Source organism: Bombina bombina, chromosome 4 (assembly GCF_027579735.1).
Source record: "Bombina bombina isolate aBomBom1 chromosome 4, aBomBom1.pri, whole genome shotgun sequence".
NCBI lineage: Eukaryota > Metazoa > Chordata > Amphibia > Anura > Bombinatoridae > Bombina > Bombina bombina.
The window spans coordinates 902763099-902785697 of record NC_069502.1 but is presented as its reverse complement, the minus strand read 5'-3'; the positions used below and the strand labels follow the sequence as shown (position 1 = coordinate 902785697).

The 22599-nt window shown below is 36.1% G+C and overlaps 1 protein-coding gene across 1 annotated transcript in view; it reads left to right on the top strand.

Annotated features, from left to right (window-relative positions):
- Nucleotides 1-9539: 9539 nt before the first annotated feature.
- Nucleotides 9540-22599, top strand: part of VTA1 (vesicle trafficking 1) — a 725433-nt gene continuing 712373 nt past the window's right edge. The window contains exon 1 of the mRNA XM_053711824.1: nt 9540-9762. Within this exon, the coding sequence (XP_053567799.1) occupies nt 9651-9762 (112 nt within the window). The 5' untranslated portion in view covers nt 9540-9650. The remainder of the gene's footprint in view (nt 9763-22599) is intronic.

Genomic DNA, 22599 nt, shown 5'->3' with positions numbered 1-22599 from the left:
TTGGGGTTTGGGGTTAGGGTTTAGGTTATTAGGGTTAGGGTTTAGAGTTACGTAGGGTTTGGGGTTAAGGTTTAGGTTATTAGGGATTAGGGTTTTAGGTTATTAGGGTTTTGGGTTCGGGTTTAGGTTATTAGGGTTAGGGTTTACCGGTAGGTTATTAGGGTTAAGGGTTAGGGTAGCAATTACGGTAGGAATAGCTACTCAGGTGCTAAACCAAAAATGAGACAACTCCTAACCTTACAGTCCTAATTTTTAAATACAGATAGCAAGAGAAGAAACAAAATTGATAATCAAATTTGCTTAACATTGCATGCTCTGTCTGAATCATGAAAGAAAAAAATGGTGTTTGATATCCCTTTAACTAGCAATGGGGATGGTATGTACCGGTAATCATGGCGGGTCAGGGGCGGCAAAATGTATCCTCACCGTAGCGCACTACCGTATATTCCAGAAAGTCCAGAAGTCAAAATCTACTGTATGTACGGTATACGGTAAATCCAAGATTCTTTGCGGTACCGTATTTCATTTCAAACTTTAAAAGCCTCCATAAAACACTACTATTCACAAAACACAATCACAGTGTGTACATGTGTTATGGAGCGAATGTGTGTGTGTTACTGACAGTTTTTTCATCACTGTATTTTCTTGCAGAAAACCTCCCCCGTACATACCGGTACAAAGATGATAAAGCAGAAAAGAATAGCATATAAGATTCCTTTTAAACTAGAGGTAGTAAAATATGCAAAGGAGCATGGAAACAGAGCAGCAGAGAGACATTTTGGGCCACCTCCAACTGAAAAAATGATAAGAGAGTGGAGAAAACAGGAGGATCAGCTGCAAAAAGCGAATAAAAGTAAGCACACTTTTCGTGGGCATGCTGCAAAGTGGCCACAGTTAGACGTGACCATGAAAGAATGGATCACACATCACCGGAATAATGGCTTATCAGTCTCTACAAAAATGATAATATATGAAGCCAAACGCATTGCTGTAGAGCAGTGCTTTCCAAACTGTGTGTCGGGACACACTAGTGTGTCGGCAGCAGTGTGTAGGTGTGTCCCTGCTTCAGCACAATTTTTTTTAAATTTACATTTTTTTTTTTTAATTGTTTTTTGTTTTCTGACTTTCTGCCTGCCTGCCTGCTACGCATATCACATGGTTGACACGTGATTGATACCTAGTGGGTCACAGATCATCTTAACCAATTGGCACAGCTCAGTGGGAACTGAAACTATTCCCATTGGCGGATTTGGCGGCACATTGGCTCCTGACTGCACGTGTAGTCTCCTTAATTGGCTCGTGACTGCAAGTCAGTGGGATTTTTTTGCAACTATCTCCCAGTAGTGCATTGCTGCTCCTGCTCTTTATATATAGATAGGAAGTGGAAGCTTAAAAATGCTTAATGATGAAATGTGCTTGTCTTTATCCAATATTCCACCAAATATTCAGAAACTGTGTTCATCCCATCAACCTCATACATCCCATTAAAATAGTAAGTAGCTATTGGTGTTATTAAACTTTTTTTAATTCTTGCACATACATACTGTTACTTGTAAATACATTTTGTTATTATATAATTTATGTATGTGTCCGTATCTTTTAAAACAAGTTAGTTTAATCTCCTTTTTGCTAGTACAACTGAATTACTGTGTCGCAAAATGATGTAGGTCTACAAAGTGTGTCACCAACATGAAAAGTTTGGAAAGCTCTGCTGTAGAGAATGGCATTCATGATTTTACTGGATCACCATCATGGTGCTACAGGTTTATGAGGCGATGTGGCCTTGCTATGCGCACCAAAACTAGAATTGCGCAAAAAATGCCAGAAGAATATGAAAATAAGATTCTGTCTTTTCATAAATTTGTAATTGATGCTAGGAAGAAAAATGAGTTTGAAATTGGGCAGATTGGGAATATGGATGAAGTCCCGCTAACCTTTGATGTGCCATCTAATAGGACTGTTGATCTGAAAGGTGCCAAAACTATCACCGTGAAAACCTCCGGACATGAGAAAACCCATTACACGGTTGTGTTATCTTGCTGTGCAGACGGCACCAAATTGCCACCCATGTTAATTTTTAAAAGGAAAACATTTCCAAAAGAAGTGATTCCAAGAGGAGTTGTTGTACATGTTCATGAGAAAGGATGGATGGACGAAAATGGAATGAGAATATGGCTTGAAAAAGTGTGGTGCAAACGTCCTGGAGGGCTTCTGAAAAAACCTGCCTTATTAGTGCTTGACCAGTTTAGAGCACATATTAGCGAAACTACAAAAAAGTGCTTTAAAGAAGTAAAGACTCATCTAGCTGTAATTCCGGGAGGTCTTACCAGCCAGCTGCAACCTCTCGACGTTTCAATTAACAAACCATTTAAGGTCTTTATGCGAGAAGAGTGGAACAAATGGATGGCTGCTGGTAATCATGATCTGACACCTACTGGACGAATGAAGAGGCCCTCTATCACTCAAGTTTGTGAATGGGTGAAAACATCATGGCACTCAGTGAAGGAGGAAATCGTTGTACAGTCATTCAAAAAATGTGGCATTAGCAATGCTTTGGATGGAACCGAAGATGATTTCTTAGCTGAAGATGAAGAAAGTGATGTTTGTGATCTCAGCTTCTTAAATTCTGACTCTAGCGATTCAGAGTTCTTGGGGTACACAGACTAGAAAAGTACTTAAAAGCTTAAAGTCTCTCTTCATTTGTTAATGACACTGATGATGGTTCTTTATTCCCCTGTTGACTGTTCTATTATTGTGTTATAGTTTATTAAATAGTTTACTACACCATTTGATTCAGAATATTTTTTTTTCTTGTTTTCCTCCTCTAAAAACTAGGTGCGTCTTATGGTCAGGTGCGTCTTATGGTGCGAAAAATACGGTAAATGATTCATGTTCTCCCCATCACAGCATAATGTTTAGCTATAGTCTTGCCAGTAAAATGTTTTGTTTTATTCCTCCTCTAAATAAAATGGTGAGACCAACATCTAGAGTTTGGAAACATTTCCACAGTGCAATTTCTGCAGAGAGCAAAGTCAAATCACGAAACAAACTAACCCGTGAAAGGGTAGAAAAGCTTGTTTCATTTTGTGCAAACCTTACGTTTTTAGATGTCAATGAGAAAAATTACAAATATGAAGAGGAAGAAGAAACGGAAAATGATAGCAGTAGTTCAGAAAATTAGATAAATTAAATTGCACATATATGTTGTATCTGGTTCATTTTCTCAATTTTTTTTTTTAAAAGCACCACTCCAAAGTTAAACCGCGCTACAGAGCTTAAATATTGAGGTGGTCCTTACACTCCCCAATGTTCATCTTCTACTGGCAAAAATAATGACAGTTACTTACCTTTGTATTTGCAATTTCTGCTAAGGGGCAAATCTGTTGTTTTTTTTATGTTGATGGTTTCTTGCTTTATTTGTTGCTTTTGATAGAAAGGGGGGTGGTCACCTATTCTCATGAGTAGTAACGTATACAGTTAACGTATATGTTATTCCATTTGTAACAAAAAAAAGCAAGTTTAGTTTATTTACTGAATAAGTTGACTTTTCATTTGTAAAATTACTCCAAGCTTTTTTACATGGCTTAAACATTTCCGGAAATTTTACATCTCTAGTCCAGAGTAGATAAAACTCCATTTATTAAGCTGCATATGTAGCTTGGGAGCCCTTGTGGTAGAGGCTACAACAACAAATTAAGAAGAAATGGTCTTAAAATAAGGTTTACTAACCACTCTGACACTTTTTAGATGTGCTGAAGATAAATCGTCCCAGATTAATTCATCTGGAATGAGTGGCATGCAGACAGGAAGCTGTTGGCCATATACTAGCTGGTGTAATGGTAAATAGCAACTGATGTTGGCTGTGAAACCTGTCTAGCTGCTTTTTGTTAAATGGGGCCCTTAGACTCTGGTCATAATTTGAAGCAGGTTGCAGTTTAGATGTTCTTACACCCAATGAACTATCTTATCGTATTATGAGTGGTCTAATTTTTATATAAATACCCTTATCATGCTTGCATGTATAAAGAGTGGTAATCTGAAGTTTTACCTGATTTAGTGACTCAGCTAAAGCCCAAAAACAGTTCCACTGTTAAACAATTCTATTATTTAGAGCTGTTATTCCATTATTATTCATAATGCAAATTTGTTTCTTTGACATCATAGCAAGCTGCCTCTATTTAGATGTCAACAGATTAGAAGGTAAAGATGATGATTTCATTTAAGGGGTTATCTTATCTGATTTGGCAACAGGGAATTTAAGCTTAATTAAATCAACTTAAAGATCAGTCAGTTTTGGTTCTTCCTATACCAGTTAATGAAACCCTTATAGAATACAGGAAATATGACAAGGATATTCTCTTTAAAATGTTGCTCGAAGGCTTATAGCATGTCACGAATGCACAATAAATGACATGACTTGCTAACATAGTGGAAATTTCTATCCATTCTTCTACAGAATTGTTAAAGGGACATAATACTCATATGCTAAATCACTTGAAACTGATGCAGTATAACTGTAAAAAGCTGACAGGAAAATAACACCTGAGCATCTCTATGTAAAAAAGGAAGATATTTTACCTCACAATCTCCTCAGCTCAGCAGAGTAAATTCTGTGTAAAAATTTATACTCAGCTGTTGCCCAGCTGCAGGTAAAGAAAAATAAAAAAATTAAAAAATCAACAGCAGCCAATCAGCATCAACATTGCAGAGGTCATGAACTCTTTTACTGTGATCTCATGAGATTTGACTTAACTCTCATGAAATTTCATTGTAAACTTCCTTACACTGAATAGGGAAATGAGATGAGTGTGCTCTTTCCGCTGTCCCGGGACAGACATACTGATTTGTTGTTAAGAAGTCCTTTACAATGTGATGTGGCTACTGAGAAACTTTTGAGGTAAAATATTTTTCTTTTTTACATAGAAATGTTCAAGTGATATTTTCTAGTCAGTTTTTTACAGCTATACTGCATCCCTTTCAAGTGTTTAAACATTTGGGTATTATGGCCCTTTAAATTGTCATCAATTCACAATAAAAATAATATTGATAGAAAGGCATTAATTCACTATGCATATGCAGAAAATGGCTGCTTCTGTGGCATTTGGCTTTTTAATTTGGAATGTTGCATTTTGAAACTGTGCAAGAATAAAAAAAAATCTGTATAAAACAATGCCTCTTAAGGGCATCTACAACAAAACACACACTATACCCACCAATTCTTTGTTGCACTTTCCTTACATCTCTGATAAAGATTTACTTAAAATTCCCACATGCTGCCTTATTTCTATACAAATATCGTCTTCAACTAAGATCTAAGCATAATGAAGACCATGGTGCCATAAACTAAATTAATCCAAATATATCATAACATAGAGTTTAGAAAGATACGAATCATAGGCACAACACTATAAAGTGTAAATTTTTAATTAAATCAAAGGATAGTCTAAGGCTTATCCCAGGCATTCTTGAAGTGTCTGTCTTTACAACCTATAATGGAAGTAAATTATATGAACTAATTACCCTTTCTCTGAAAAACTGCTTCTGCAAATTACTCATGAACCTGCTACCCTTCAACTTGAGATCATGACCCCTTGTTCTAGTGTTGCTCTTTTTTTTAAATGCTTATAGCCTCATTTTTTAAGCCCATAATATACTTAAAGGGACACTGAACCCAAAATTGTTCATTTGTAATTCAGAAAGAGCATGCAATTTTAAGCAACTTTCTAATTTACTGCTATTATCAATTTTTCTTCGTTCTCTTGCTAACATTTTTTGAAAAAGAAGGCATCTAAGCTTTTTTTTGGTTTCAGTACTCTGGACAGCACTTTTTTATTGGTGGATGAATTTATCCACCAATCAGCAAAGACAACCCAGGTTGTTCACCAAAAATTGGCCGGCATCTAAACTTACATTCTTGCATTTCAAATAAAGATACCAAGAGAATGAAGAAAATTTGATAATAGGAGTAAATTCGAAATTTGCATAAAATTTCATGCTCAATCTGAATCACGAACTTAAATTTTTGGGTACAGTGTCCCTTTAAACGTTTATATCATATATTTCACTTCTCTCCTCTAAGCTATACATACTAAGGACATAAAGTCTTTATTTTTATGTTTTATTGTTTATGCCAAGTACCATTTTAGTAGCCCTCCTTTGAACGGATTCAATATTATTTACATCCTTATGGAGATATGGCCACCAGCAATACAGAGAATAACTAGTGGTCAGTAAATTGTCATAGGAATCTTACAATTATTGCTGCAAATACCTCTATAGTTACAGCCATTCTAGCTTACTTGCTGCAATACTGCATTGATTACCAAATTTCAAATCATATGAAATAATAATTTTCAAGTTCTGTTTCTTTCTTTAACAATCAGCAGTGTAATTGAGTCTGTAATTAACATTTGGATTTCTCTTTCCTAAATGCATAATTCTGCACTTTGTGATATTGAGCTTTAGATTCCAATAATTCGTCCAAACTTCCAATTGTTTCATAACACTTCTCATTTGATTTACACCCCTGAAAAATCAACTTTCCCTTGTAGACCTTTGCTTCACTCATAAATATCTTAACCAAAACAGGTCCTATAACTGATCCTTGAGGAACACTACTAGTTACTGTCCCCTACGCTGAATACACTGCATTTTTTTAGTCTAAAACAAGGAGGTACAATTTATGAATGAGTTTGCTTTGAGAGTGTGTCTAATGTTTTGCTAAAATCCAGATAAGCAACATCTACTGCTACATCCTGGTCTAACACTTTGGTTACATAGGCAAAGACGTCAATTAGATTAGTGTGACATAATATTATTGACACAAAACCGCACTGTTTTCTTGGTCCTCTAAATTATTAGTCTGTATGGTAAGTTACAATTCTTTCCTTTAAAAGTTTCCATTTGTTTCCCTTCTACAGAAGTTAAACTGGCAGACCTGTAGTTAACAGAATCTTCCCTACTGCCCTTTTCTATTGTTCAATGAACTGGAATAACTCCTGTTAAAGGGACAGTCAAGTCCAAAAAAAACTTTCATGATTTAAATAGGGTATGCAATTTTAAACAACTTCCCAATTTACTTTTATCACCAATTTTGCTTTGTTCTCTTGGTATTCTTAGTTGAAAGTTAAAACTAGGATGTTCATATGCTAATTTCTTAGACCTTGAAGACTGCCTCTAATCTGAATACATTTTGATCACTAGAGGGCATTAGTTCACGTTTCATATAGATAACATTGAGCTCATGCACGTAAACTGACCTAGGACTGAGCACTGATTGGCTAAACTGCATGTCTGTCAAAAGAACTGAAATAAGGGGGCAGTCAGCAGAAGCTTAGATACAAGATAATTACAGAGGTAAAAAGTATATTAATATAACTGTGTTGGTTGTGCAAACCTGGGGAATGGGTAATAAAGGGATTATCTTTCTTTTTAAACAACAAAAATTCTGGTGTTGACTGTCCCTTTAATGATGATTAAATAGACCATCTAATGGGGCAGCTAGCACAGATCAAAGTTTATTAAAAACCCTTACATGATTATCTGGACCCACAGACTTTTTTTTTTCTTTTTAATAATGCCACTAAAACATCATCATCTGTAAGATTAGCACTATGTCCATTTCCATTTTTTTGTAGCAACTCTTCATTTTTTTGTTTTATCTTCACAATCTTTAGTTAAGACAGAAGTTTAGAAACCATTTCCTTATCTGCTTCCACCACTCTACCTTCAATTGTTAAGTATTACTATTCCTCTCTTAGTTTTCCTGCTGCCGCTGATATATCTAAAGGAGGTTTTATCCCAACAGTTTACTGACTGGCCTATCTTCTCTTCTGCATTTGCTTTGACCTTGCTAATTAAGTGTACATTTTATTTTTTGAGTCACCATAGTCTCATCACTGGCAAAATTTGTATTTTTTTAAAAGATTTTTGTGTCTTTAGTGTCTATGCTATGTCTTCAGAAAACGATATTTGATTCCTCTTTAATTTACAGACATGTCTAAAACAGTGTGCCGTGGCACCTAAAATAGCACCCTTCAAATAATGCCATAATATCTGTCAGTATAAAATGTCGTAGATTAAAGTCAGTTCTACTTAAAATTGGTCCAAAGTGTTCTTGCTTAAAGGGACAGTCTACTCCAGATTTTTTTTTTATTGTTTAAACAGATAGATAATCCCTTTATTACCCATTCCCCAGTTTGCCTTAACCAACACAGTTATATTAATATACTTTTTATTTCTGTGATTATCTTGTATCTAAGCCTCTGCAAACTGCCTACTTATCTTGACAGACTTGCATTTTAGACAATCAGTGCCCTCTCATAAGTAACTCCACGGGCATGAGCACAATGTTATCTACATGGCACACAAATTAAAGCCCTCTAGCTATGAAAAACGGTCAAATGGATTCAGACAAGAGGCCGCCTTCAAGGGCTAAGAAATTAACATGAGCTAACATCTGTTTAGCTTTCAACAAAGAATACCAAGATACCAAAGAAAATTTTATTATAAAAGTAAAATGGAAAGTTGTTTAAAATTGCATACCATATCTGAATGATAAAAGTTTAATTCTGAGTAGATGGTCACATGAATTGGCTAAATATCACTTTATAGCTATTGTAGGGTTTCCCTGATAGTTGAGGCCATACGTTTTAGGTCTTTATTATTAATTAAAGCTGCTTCTGCATTATAGCATGCAACCCCTTATCTAGATCATTTTAGGCACTGGTTTAGTAGTCACTTGTAAGCACCTATGTATATGTGTTGCATAATTTACCCTCCGTTTTCAAAAAATAAAATGTTCCCTTCAACAGTCACAGTCCATTTATTTATTTTTATATAACTGTTTGCTTTGCACCCCATAATCACAATTCGTATTTTACTGCTACACTTTCTTCCTCCATTTGCACGTCCTATTTACACCCCCTCCAAACTTCTCCCTTTGAGCAAGCAACCCTTTTTCTAGTTAATTTTAGACAGTAATTGTGTAACACGAATTATGGAGGCACTTGAAAGCTCCTCTGGGGATACATTATTTTCCCATCAAGCTCTTTCTAGAAATGTAAAATGTTCCCTACCAAAGGAGTTATCTTTTCATTTCTTCCTCATAAATGCCTTTTTTTTTCTATACTTGTACGCGTCCATTCTAGTTCATACTTCCCGCGTCCCTAACATTTACTTTGATACTCTGCTAGTATCTATCTCTCATTTTCAAGTTCGCGTTCACCTCTCCCTCCAACCCCTCATCCTCCAATTAATTGAAGCAGTAGTAGCTGCGTGACCAAAATTATGGACAACTTGAAAGCCGCTCTGTTGTTTCATTAGAAAATGTCCCCTTCAACGGAAGTTAGTTTTATTAATCTATTATATTTTGCAGTTCTTTATAACCCTGTTCCATTCACGTTTTCCCGCATTCAATTTCAGAACCTTCCCTTCCACTCTCGCTCTCCGACTCCCTCCTGTAGCTATGCTAACCTAAACCACAATCACCTCCCTCCTCCCATATATTATATGTCTCAAATGTCCCGCCCAATACGGAAGCGGAAGAGCTGCATCTAGAGTTGAATACAACGCGAGTTCGTAGTAATAGCCGACACAGGCGAGCAGTACCCTTTGTGACAGCAGCCAAAATCCCCCTGTGTGTCCACAAAATGGCTGCAGCCGCCCCCCTGCCTCCTTTACCACCTCAATTCAAGTCCCTGCAGCATCACCTGAGGACTGCGCAGGAACATGACAAGCGGGACCCAGTGGTTTCTTATTACTGTGAGTGCTCCTGTAACATAAACACAGTGCTGCAGTGTTTTATATCAATAGTCAAAAGTATATTTGTGTTATTTGTGATCAATGCTTACACTGGATAAATGGTCCAGGTGTGCTGATGCTGTATATACACCTTGTATAAACATAAATCCACGGTCCTTAACACTGTCTTTCCTGAAACAGTCTTTAGAACTTAAAGGAACATTAAAGAGAAATCCTCCCAACCCAGACACCAAACGCCTTATTTTCCTTTATGCAATTCCAATTGGTCCAGGTAAACTGGTGGTTCTTGGAGGTGAAGTGCATATAGGTCTGTGTGGCCCCTGTATATGTATGTGTGTGTATATATATATATATATATACACACACACATATATGTATGTGTATATATATATATATATATAATCTCAAAATTTCCACTAGTCCCGGACAACTTAGATTTTGACATTTTCTTATCTTTAAAGGGACATGACACTCAATTTTTTTTTCTTTAATGATTCAATTAGAGCATGGGATTTTAAGCAACTTTACAATTTTATACTTTGTTAAAAGGATGCCTAGGTAGGCTCAGTAGCTGCTGATTGGTGGTTGCACATATATGCCGCATGTTATTGGCTCACCAAATGGGGTAATTATCTCTCTGTAGTGCATTGCTGTTTTTTTCAACAAAGAATACAAAGAGAACTAAGCAAATTAGATAATAGAAGTAAACTGGAAAGTTGTTTTAAATTGTATGCTCTAGCTGAATGAAAGAAAAAAACATTTTGGGTTCATGGCCCTTTAACATTGAGTTAACTAGTTTTTTTTATATATATATATATTAGCAGGAATATAGTGTGTTACTCAGTTCCTGCATGTTATTGATCATCATCCTGGGTGTCTCCAGGGGTTGTAGGTGGGTATGTGATTAGACGTCAGGTCAGATCCCAGGTCCTGCAGCTCCCTGTAAGTTACAAGTCCACATCACACCTCATATTAGTGTCCTGGGTCTACAGCACCTCTGTCAGCCATTTACTTGCATTAACACAGACCCTTAGCTGGCAGATACATCAGATCAGGCTCCTCACCCTCTAGTCCCTATGTCAACCACATTTGCATATCAAAAAGGACCCCTGATCCAGCATCCCCTTGCCAGTTATTTAACATATTAAACCAGACCCTTGGCCCAACAGCCCTCCTCTTAGCCACATGTCACATTAAAGCTCACTGATCTTGCAGTCTCAGTCAGACATATACCAACATTAGACCCTTATTACATTGTAGCATCTTTGTCAGCAATATACCCACATTTAAAGGGCATACAAGTGCAAAGAGGAAATGCTCTGATATTTACAAACAACAGTGCAATAATACATTAGAATTGGGTCTGCATTGTTCTGTTTATTCCTGATCTATCTATGTATTAATGACGACCTCTAGGTCTGACAAACTGTTTTAAGGGACATATAACTATTTGGAATATGTGACACATGTTTTTCGTTGTTAGGATGTATATGGCTGTTAGGCAACCTTACTTAAAACTCTGTGTAAAATATATGCTGCTTGATGGATGCTTATTATGATGGGATTACTACAAATTGCTTTCTCTTATCCTGACAGTTTTTTTCATTTTTTTTTTTTTTTCCTTCTTTTTTTATCCTACGTGTATAGTATAATTGCCAAAACAGTTTTTCAGTTCCATATTTGTACATATCATTGCCTCAGTTAGGATGAATTGTATGGTACAATAACCTCCCCCCCCCCCCCCCCACACACACACACCTCTCAACCATACATAGGTGCTTTCTGCAACATGTATACATGCAAGAACTGCCAGTATCATTTCTCAATTCCTTCCAAAGATGATTTTTTTTTATGTAGTCTTTAATATCCTTTTAAGCTATTATATAATGTTATAGATGGATATGTTGTGGGGATGACTACTTACGACATATAATAAATTGGCATAGACATCTGCATGTGTGAGATGGTCCCCTCAGCTCTATAATGGTTATAGAGTCAGCTATGTTTTACTCTATGAATCACATAAGTCCTCTTATTTAAAGGGACATAATACTCATATGCTAAATCACTTGAATCTGATGCAGTATAACTGTAAAAAGCTGACAGGAAAATATCACCTGAGCATCTCTATGTAAAAAAGGAAGATATTTTACCTCACAATCTTCTCAGCTCAGCAGAGTTAGTTCTGTGTAAAAAGTTATACTTCACCTGCTCCCAGCTGCAGGTAAAAAAAAATAAAAAAAAAAAATGAAGAAATGAACAGCAGCCAATCAGCATCAGCAGTGCTGAGGTCATGAACTCTTTCTGTGATCTCATGATATTTGACTTAACTCTCATGAGATTTCCTTTACATGATTGGTGAAATATGAGAGTTCACGATGCTCATCCTTTCAGCTGTCCCAGGACAGACACACTAAAATGCTGCTTAAAAATCCTTTACAATGGGAGGTGGCTACTGAGGAACTTTTGAGGTAAAATATCTTTCTTTTTTACATAGAGATGCTCAGGAGATATTTTCTAGTCAGCTTTTTACAGCTATGCTGCATCACTTTCAAGTGTTTAAACATTTGGGTATTATGGCCCTTTAACTAAGGCCTTATTGATGTTTGTACACGAACAATCTTATGTAGTGTAATAGAATTAAGTTGCTAGAGGATTATGATTTTTTGAAGAAGGTTAGCCTATAAATAAGGGGGTTAAATATTACACAGGGGGCTATAGAGTTAATTCCTCCGCACATTTTCAGAGACAACAAATCCTCAAATTTTAACTGATTTCATATAGTTAATAGTAAACTAAAGGTTTAATGAGCGGATTACTTACTATATTAAAGGGACACTGAACCCATTTTATTTTTCTTTCGTGATTCAGATAGAGCATGCAATTTTAAGCAGCTTTCTAATTTACTCCTATTATTTTTTTTCTTCGTTCTCCTGCTATCTTTATTTTTAAAAGAAGATATCTAGGCTTTTTTTGGTTTAGTACTCTGGACAGCACTTTTTATTGGTGAATTAATTTATCCACCAATCAGCAAGAACAACCCAGGTTGTTCACCAAAAATGGGCTGGCATCTAAACTTACATTCTTGCATTTCAAATAAAGATACCAAGGAAATAAAGACAATTTGATAATAGGAGTAAATTAGAAAGTTGATTAAAAATCCATGCTCTATCTGAATCACAAAAGAAAAAATTTGGGTTCAGTGTCCCTTTAATTAATCTACTTTAGCGTTTCCACCTTTTTAAAAGGTCCAAAAGTGGCCTGTGCAACTTTAAATAATATCCCTCTTACTGAGCTGCTCAAACAGTATTTGAAGGCCAAAAGATTTAAAGGGACACTGATCTCAAATTTTTTCTTTTGTGATTCAGAAAGAGCAGGCAATTTTAAGCACCTTTCTAATTTGCTTTTATTATCAATTTTTCTTAATTCTCTTGCTATCTTTATTTGAAATAGAAGGCATCTACGGTTTTTTTTTTGTTTCAGTACTCTGGACAGCGCTTTTTTATTGGTGGATGAATTTATCCACCAATCAGCAAGGACAACCCCAGGTTGTTCACCAAGAATGGCCCGGCATCTAAACTTACATTTGTGCATTTCAAATAAAGATACCAAGAGAATGAAGAAAATTTGATAATAGGAGTAAATTAGAAAGTTGCTTAAAATTTCATGCTCAATCTGTCTCACGAAAGAAAAAAATTGGGTACAGTGTCCCTTTAATATTTTATTTTTTTACCTTTCTTTTTGTTTTTCCCTAGAATATATATAGTATAAATGTTCCCATAGATGCTACATCATAATTCCACAATCCTAGTACGGTCTTAAAATATTCCCATCCTATTATTCCCTTTCTCTAGTGAAACAGCATTTTAATTAGCCCAAGAGTGGCTGCTTCCAACCATTTGGGAATATATTTTTTTTATGGTTTTAATATTGTATATACATTGGAAGTGTTTTATCTTTGTAATTTCAATATATTATTTTTTATATATACAATTGTATTATTGTCATGGGTCCCAGACTATTATGGTCCTTTTTTTTTTTTTTTTTTTTTTTTTAGTGCTGACCTTCTTTAGTGTTCTAAGTGGACAATTTAATATTTTCTCTCTTACTTTTATTTTTGTTTTTTTTTCCTAGAATATATGTAGTATAAATGTTCCCATAGACGCTACATCATAATACCACAATCCTAGTATGGTCTTAAAAATATTCCCATCCCATAATTCCCTTTCTCTAGTGAAACAACATTCTAAGCAGCCATTTGGGAACATATTTTTATAGTCTTAACATTATATATACATAGGAAATGTTTTATCTCTGCAATTTCAATACCATCTTTTTAGATATAGAATTTTACTAATATGTTAGAGGCCTTATAGTTTTTCCTACATAGTCTTATAAAAATCTTCCTCTCAGTCTGGGGATGGTGCATTATCTATAACAATATATACAATAGTCTCCTAACATTTGGAATATTTTCTTGAGTCTATATGAGGCTTTTGACATAAAAAAATATTCTACTTGGTGATAATGAAAGCAACGTACATTTTTTGTTTATCGTTATAACTATTAACTGTTATGAGCCTATATCATATTAGTTCTTCTGCCCTCCTTTAATTTTTTTTTTTTTTTTTAAGTTTTCTAGACCTACTTATGGTCCTGGCACACATGAGAGGGAGAATGACTAGTGCGGGTCCAAAAGTGGCCTGTTCTACCCAAAAATCGCTTAGTAAGTCGAATTAATTGGGGTCCAAAAGTGGCCTCAGCTGCTTCTGAGGGAAAAAATGAGGGAGATTTTAGGTTTGCTCCCCAAATATTATGTATTTGACCTATTTCTCAGTTTGGTTATTTAATGTGTTTGTTGTACCAAGTGATACAGTCATGTGTAAGATTGTACGCATCCTTTTTTTTTCTTTGTTTTTCACTTCTTAAATTGTCATATGTTTAATTGAGCAAACTGAATTTTCTGTAATCGTTTGATCCTCAATAAAAGTAATAAAAAATAAAATAAAAAAATGTGTCGACCTGCGTCACTTCAGCTGTTGGAGGTGCTTGGCGCTCACTGTGCATGTGCAAGTGGCCCAACCTCTCAAAATCAGCTGTTTCAGTAGCAGCAAAGGGTCCACGCGGAGTGTGTGTTGGGAGCGCATACGCAATAAAGGCTAATCTTCATATAACTCCTCGACCCTTTGCTGCTACTGAAACAGCTGTATATTTTTTTTCACCCCCAAGTCACCGCACGCATGCGCACTGAAGGCAACTCGCCTATATAAATTGTTTACTCTGAGGCCGTGCCCATGGGCGGAGTGTCGGGAGCACATGCGCAATAAAGGCTAATCTCCATATTATTCCTCGACCCTTTGTTGCTACTGAAACAACTGATTTTGAGAGGTTGTGCCACTTGCACAGGTCCCGCATTCTTATAAGTCGAGACTTATTTTAGAACACTGGTCAAGAGCAGAAAACACCACTGATCCAATAAACAGCGCTAGTTGAACATCTGACTCATATGACTGGCGCTGCTGATTTGATCAGACAGCATTTTTCTGCTCTTGAACAGCAGTGCTCTGCAAGTCCTGAGCGGTATTTCTACTGTGTTTTTAACCCCTTTGCAGAGGTTAAACACACAGTAGTCTAGGGACGATAGTCTTAACCCCTTCGCTACCGGGAATATCAGAGAAGAACATGCCCAAAATTCCCGGAGAATATTTAACATTTAAACAGAAATAGAGCCTCTTTTTTTATTTACCTATGAAAACGATATATATATTTTTTGGCATAAAAAACCTTCAGTGGGTGATAGTTTCAGCTAGCTATTTATTTTAACCGTAGAAAAACAAATCTCAAAATTTGTTTCTCCTTCCTTCTATTATTTTCTGCCATGTTTGTTACTGGCAGCCAGTCTGTACACATACTTTCAGTTTCAATTACAAACATTTTTGCTATAACATATATTAGCAAACATACTAGTAAAAGTTATCACAGTTACAGATTTTGCTGTGCTCATGATATATACAGCACCCCCATCTGTGGGAGTTGGAATTTTTTCAGGAATATTCTATATAGGGTCAGTAAACAGCAAGTGATAAATGCTGAGTAATGTCCTAAAATCACCCATAAAACTCTCAAAAAGCAATAAAAAAAAAAAAACAAGAATCCATGAAAAATTTACTTTAATCAAGCCACAGTTGATTAATTATTAAAGTCCCATTTTTATATTGTGAGTCGAGAAGTCATAATCTATGGCACTGGTTTTCAAACCTGTCCTCCGGCCTCTCTAACAGGCCACATTTTGAGGATATTTGAACTTGAGCACAGGTGAAATAATCAGCTGACTAGTAAACATGGTTATTTTACCTGCTCTCACCCAAGGTAATCCTGAAAACCTGGCCTCTTGGGGAGACCTGAGGATAGGTTTGAAAACCAGTGATCTATGGCATTCTTTAATCAGTACCAAATGACAGGTCACCATGGTAACTAGACTTATCTCTTCCAGTACATTGCCCCCAAGGTCTGCCTACTTGCTAATTCGTTTTTAATTATTTTATTTTTTTATTTTATGAGGGTTCACAAGCATTTATAGTAGCCCTCTAATCCCCTGCATCCCTTGTGTGATGTATGCTCCTTTAATAAATTACAGACTGCATCAATCTTTACCATTGATTTTACTTTGAAGTCTAAAATCTATTACCCCACATTGGAGCACTCATACAGTTGGTATCAGCTACTGCACCTCCCAGTGCTCTGTGGCTTACACTTAAATCACTGCATACTCATTGGTACACCTACACTTAAAGTGAAGGTAAAGTTGTAAGCTTTTAAATACATAAATTCATTACTTATTAGCATAATCTAATCGCTAAATTATACTTTCTATTACTTTTTAAAATTACCAATGTACATACATTTATCTAAACGCTATGGTTTTGATGGCGACTCCTCCCTCCCTCTAGTTCCTGCTTTGTTGGTCTGTGGCGTATAGAGCGGTCCCACCCGCTCTATTACGTCTCTCAAAATAGTGTGCACGATGATCGGATCAGATGCTCTGATCAACCACGCCTGCGCAAATCGGGGATTCAACTGTACTGCGCATGCGAGGCCATTATGCAAATGAGAAACGGGAGCGCGCAAGGGATTTAATATAAAGAATAAAGAATAGCGCATGCGCAGAGATAAAGGAGGCGGGTGATATGGAGTGACGGCCGCCTAACGGCCAGATCATCAATTGGATAACCGAAACACGTGATATAGCCAAAACACAAACTAAACAAAAACGGGCTGAATTTGTGTACCAGCAGTAATTGATTTAAAACGCTAATAACTCAAATTACACTAAAATTTAGAAGGTTTGATGAATGAAAGTCATACTGATTTTAAACAAAGAATGACAAACTGGATCGGCATCAAGGCAAGTTTACCTTCACTTTAAAGGGCCATTGTAATATGTTAGAGCATGTCATTTTTAAGGGATATACAACTCAACATTTTTCTTTCATGATTCAGATAAAGCATACAATTGTAAACTTTACAATTTGTTACTATTATCACATTTTCTTTTTTTTTCTTGGTGTCCTTTGTTGAAAAGCAAAAAAGTAAGCTGAGGAGTGTGCATATGCCTGCAGTACTATAGCAGCAGTTTTGCAAGAACGTTATACATTAGCAAGAGCACTAGATGACAGCACTTTGTCCTACCATCTATTGCTCCAGCCATGTGCACGCTACCTATCTAGATATCTCTTCAACAAAGAATAACAGGAGAACAAAGCAAATGATCGGTGATTAGGTACCATATGAATGCAGAGTGCCATATTATTTCAGACAGTAACATGGTTTGTGTCACTGTCTGTAGCAATCTCCATTGCCGATTGGAGGTGTGGGAGGGGGAAGCAGGGAGGTGGGTAGGCGGCAGAGAGGGGGAGTGAGTGGGGCCCTATACTGCAGAAAAAAATTGAAAGGAAGGGATGGGGTGCTGCACTACAGAAAACTGGTGGAATGGGGGGGTGGAGGTTGGGTTTCCACTATACTACAGAGAACTAAAAAAAAATATATATGAAAAAAAAAAGGTTAATAAAAATATCTATAAATTAGGCACTGGCAAGACAGCTGCCAGTGGGAGACTAAATACACACAGAGAGAAGTGCACTCACAGGAACGAACAACCGCCCCAATACCATTGTTAGCCTGTTTTATGGCGATTTACCACCTGGATGCAGCTTTTTTTTTAACCCAGTAATGCTTTTCACAGAGTAGAACTTTCCTGTAGTATATCAGTCTGATCCCAACTATTACGGTCATTCCAGCGCCGAAATACCAGGCAACTCCTCTCTGAACAAGAAACACAGCATCACCCCAGACGATCGTTTTGGCCTTCATTGGGCCTCGTCAGTGAGGTGTAGCCATATTCCTCTAAGCACCCTAAGCAAGGAGTCAACGTCTGGTTGCCTCTTTTTCCCATAGGGAGACTAAATACACACAGAGAGAAGTTCATTCACAGGACGAGCAACTGGCTCACTACCATAGATAGCCTGTTCTATGGCCGTTTACCACCTGGGTGCAAAGGGGTTAAACACACAATAGAAATACCACTCAAGGACTTGCAGAGCACTGCTGTTCAAGAGCATTAAAACGCTGTCTGATCGAATCAGTAGCGCCAGCTGCACTTGTTGGATGTGGAACTAGCGCTGTTTATTTGATCAGTGGTGTTTTCTGCTCTGGACCAGCAGTGCTCTGTCCTGAGCGGTATTTTTACTGAACTCCTTTGCAGAGGCTTAACACACAGTTGTCTAGAGTTGATAGTCTTAAAAATGATATGCTGTAATGAACAACTTCCCAACACATGGGGCCCCAGAACAATAATTTAAGAGCCACATATATATTTGACTTCCAGAAGCACAGGTTAAGATTTAGGTGAGGGTGCAAGATATGCTCTGTATGTTGTTTTCCCCTCCAAATTGCTCTTTTGGGTCATGTTTGACCTTTTTCTGAAGCTCACATTTTTAGTTCCACTTTTCCAGAGGAGCCAAAAAAATGAATACAGAGGGCTGCATGTGGTCCATGGGCTGCCAGTTGGCCACCCCTGCTCTAACGATGGTCCTGATAGAATCATTTTTAGGACATTCTTCCGAAAACTTGTCAACTAATAAATGTATATTTAGTCCAGCTAAAATAACTAATAAATGTATATTTAGTCCAGCTAGATTACGAGTCTTGTGTTAGCCTTAAAAAGCAGCGTTGAGAGGTCCCAACGCTGCTTTTTAACGCCCGCTGGTATTACGAGTCTGGCAGGAGAGGGTCTACTGCTCACTTTTCTTCCGCTACTCAAGCTTACCGCAAATCCCCTTACGTAAATTGCGTATCCTATCTTTTCAATGGGACTTGCCTAACGCCGGTCTTGGAAGAAGTGAGTGGTAGACCCTTTCCTGTCAAGACTCCTACCGCATTTAAAAGTCAGTAGTTAAGAGTTTTATGGGCTAACGCCATAACATAAAACTCTTAACTAAAGTGCTACAAAGTACACTAACACCCATAAACTACTTATTAACCCCTAAACCGAGGCCCCCCCCCCCCCACATCGGAAACACTTAAATAAAGTTTTTAACCCCTAATCTGCCGACCGTACATCGCCGTCACTGTAATAAATATATTAACCCCTAAACCGCCACACTCCCACCTCGCAAACACTAGTTACATTTTATTAACCCCTAACATCGCCGACAACTACCTACCTACATTTATTAACCCCTAATCTGCCACCCCCAATGTCGCTGCTACTATATTAAAGTTATTAACCCCTAAACCTAAGTCTAACCCCCCCTAGCTTAATTATAATTTAAATAAAACAAAATAAAATTACTACAGTTAAATAAATTATTCCTATTTAAAACTAAATACTTGCCTATAAATAAACCCTAAGCTAGCTACAATATAACTAATAGTTACATTGTATCTAGCTTAGGGTTTATTTTTATTTTACAGGCAACTTTGTTTTTATTTTAGCTAGGTACAATAGTTATGAAATAGTTATTAACTATTTAATAGCTACCTAGTTAAAATAAGTACAAATTTACCTGCAAAATAAATCCTAACCTAAATTAAAATTACACCTAACACTACACTATCATTAAATTAATTACATAAATTAACTACAATTAGCTACAATTAAATTAAATAAACTAAAGTACGAAAAACAACCAACACTAAATTACAGAAAATAAAAAAAAAATTACAATTTTTTTAAACTAATTACACCTAATCTAATCCCCCTAATAAAATAAAAAGCCCCCCAAAATAATAAAATTCCTTACCCTATACTAAATTACAAATAGCCCTTAAAAGGGCATTTTGCTGGGCATTGCCCCAAAGTAATCCGCTCTTTTACCTGTAAAAAAAAAATACAATACCCCCCCAACATTTAAAACCCACCACCCACACACCCAACCCTACTCTAAAACCCACCCAATCCCCCCCTTAAAAAAACCTAACACTACCCCTTTGAAGATCACCCTACCTTGAGACATCTTCACCCAGCCGGGCACAAGTGGACCTCCAGAGGGGCAGAAGTCTTCATCCGATCCGGGCAGAAGAGGTCCTCCTCCTTTTTTTTTTTTTTTAAGGGAGTATTGGGTGGGTTTTAGAGTAGGGTTGGGTGTGTGGGTGGTGGGTTGTAATGTTGGGGGGTATTGTATTTTTTTTTTTACAGGTAAAAGAGCTGATTACTTTGGGGCAATGCCCGCAAAAGGCCCTTTTAAGGGCTATTTGTAATTTAGTATAGGGTAGGGAATTTTTTTTATTTTGGGGGGCTTTTTTATTTTATTAGGGGGATTAGATTAGGTGTAATTAGTTTAAAATTCTTGTAATTATTTTATTATTTTCTGTAATTTAGTGTTTGTTTGTTTGTTTTTTGTACTTTAGTTTATTTAATTTAATTGTAATTAATTGTAGTTAGTTTAGGTAATTAATGATAGTGTAGTGTTAGGTGTAATTGTAATTTAGGTTAGGATTTATTTTACAGGTAAATTTGTACTTATTTTAACTAGGAAGTTATTAAAGGGACATGAAACCCACATTTTTTTTTTCATGATTTAAAAAGACAATGCGATTTTAAACATCTTTCTAATTTACTTCTATTATCTAATTTGTTTTATTCTCTTGATATTCTTTGCTGCTAATTGGTTGCTGCACATAGAAGCCTCGTGTGATTGGCTCACCCATGTGCATTGCTTTTTCTTCAACTAAGGATATCTAAAAAATTAAGCAAAATAAATAATAGAAGTAAATTGTAATGTTGTTTAAATTTGTATTCTCTATCTGAATCATGAAAGGAAAATATTTTGGGTTTAGTGGCCCTTTAAATAGTTAATAACTATTCTACCTAGTTTAAATAAATACAAAGTTGCCTGTAAAATAAATATAAATCCTAAAATAGCTACAAATGAACTATTAGTTATATTGTAGATATCTTAGGGTTTATTTTATAGGTAAGTATTTAATTTTAAATAGGAATAATTTTATTTAATTGTAGTTATTTTATTTAGATTTATTTAAATTATATTTAAATTAAGGGGGTGTTGGGGTTAGACTTAGGTTTAGGGGTTAATAACTTTATTATAGTGGCAGCGATGTTGGTGGCGGCAGATTAGTGGTTAATAAGTGTAGGTAGGTTGGGGGGGCAGATTAGGGGTTAATAAATATAATGTAGGGTTCGGCAGTGTTGGGGGCAGCAGATTTGGGGTTAATAATTATAATGTAGGTGGCGACTATGTCGGGGACGGCAGATTAGGGGTTAATACATGTAAGATTAGGGGTGGTTAGACTCGGGGTTCATGTTAGGGTGTTAGGTGTAGACATAAAATTCTTTTCCCCATAGGAATCAATGGGGCTGCGTTAGGAGCTAAACGCTGCTTTTTTGCAGGTGTTAGTTGTTTTTTTTCAGCCTTTTTTCAGCCTTTTTCCTATGGGGAAAATCGTGCACAAGCATGTTTAGCCAGCTTACCGCTACCGTAAGCAACGCTGGTATTGAAGTCAGATGTGGAGCTAAATTTTGCTCTATGCTCACCTTTTTGCGGCTTACTCCGGGTTTAAAAAAAACTGTAATACCAGCGTTGTCTTAAGGGAGCGTTAAAAAAAAAAAAATGGCTTGTTAGCAACGTACCCCTGTTACCGCAAAACTCGTAATCTTGGTGTATCATTGATATCTAAATCTCTGGACTATCATGGCTACTCCAATCAATGTGACTTTTTATTTATATATATATATATATATATATATATATATATATATATATATATATATATATATATATATATATATATATATATATATATATATATATATATATATATATATATATATAAAATTTATTATGATAGGCTTCATACCACTTGACTTATATAAACGTCAGGGACTAAACAAAAGAATAATATGCAAAAATATAATATAGCTGTAACATCATCTAAGCCAATTTTAAAAATTATAAATATTTTCCTTATGTCAAAAAATAAAGCTAAATCTGATTAAAAGTGTCAGCATGTCAACATTTAGGGACATTAAACACGTGAAGATAGTAATATATTTGTATTATTTATTTTGCCCCCTTTTCCTGTAATTAAATTCTCGTGGGCTAATTTGTTAGAAGTGGAAGCGAACACTGCAGACTTGAGTGCTATATTTCACACTTTCCTTGGTTGCACATTCTACAGAATCATTTTATAGTTATCTCTGATTGGCCTCAGCACAGACATTTAGATGCTTTTTTCAATATTTAAACAACTTAAATGTATTCACAGGTTAATCTTTGCGTTGACTACACAATTCTGTCTAGCAATTATTTATTGAGTAAT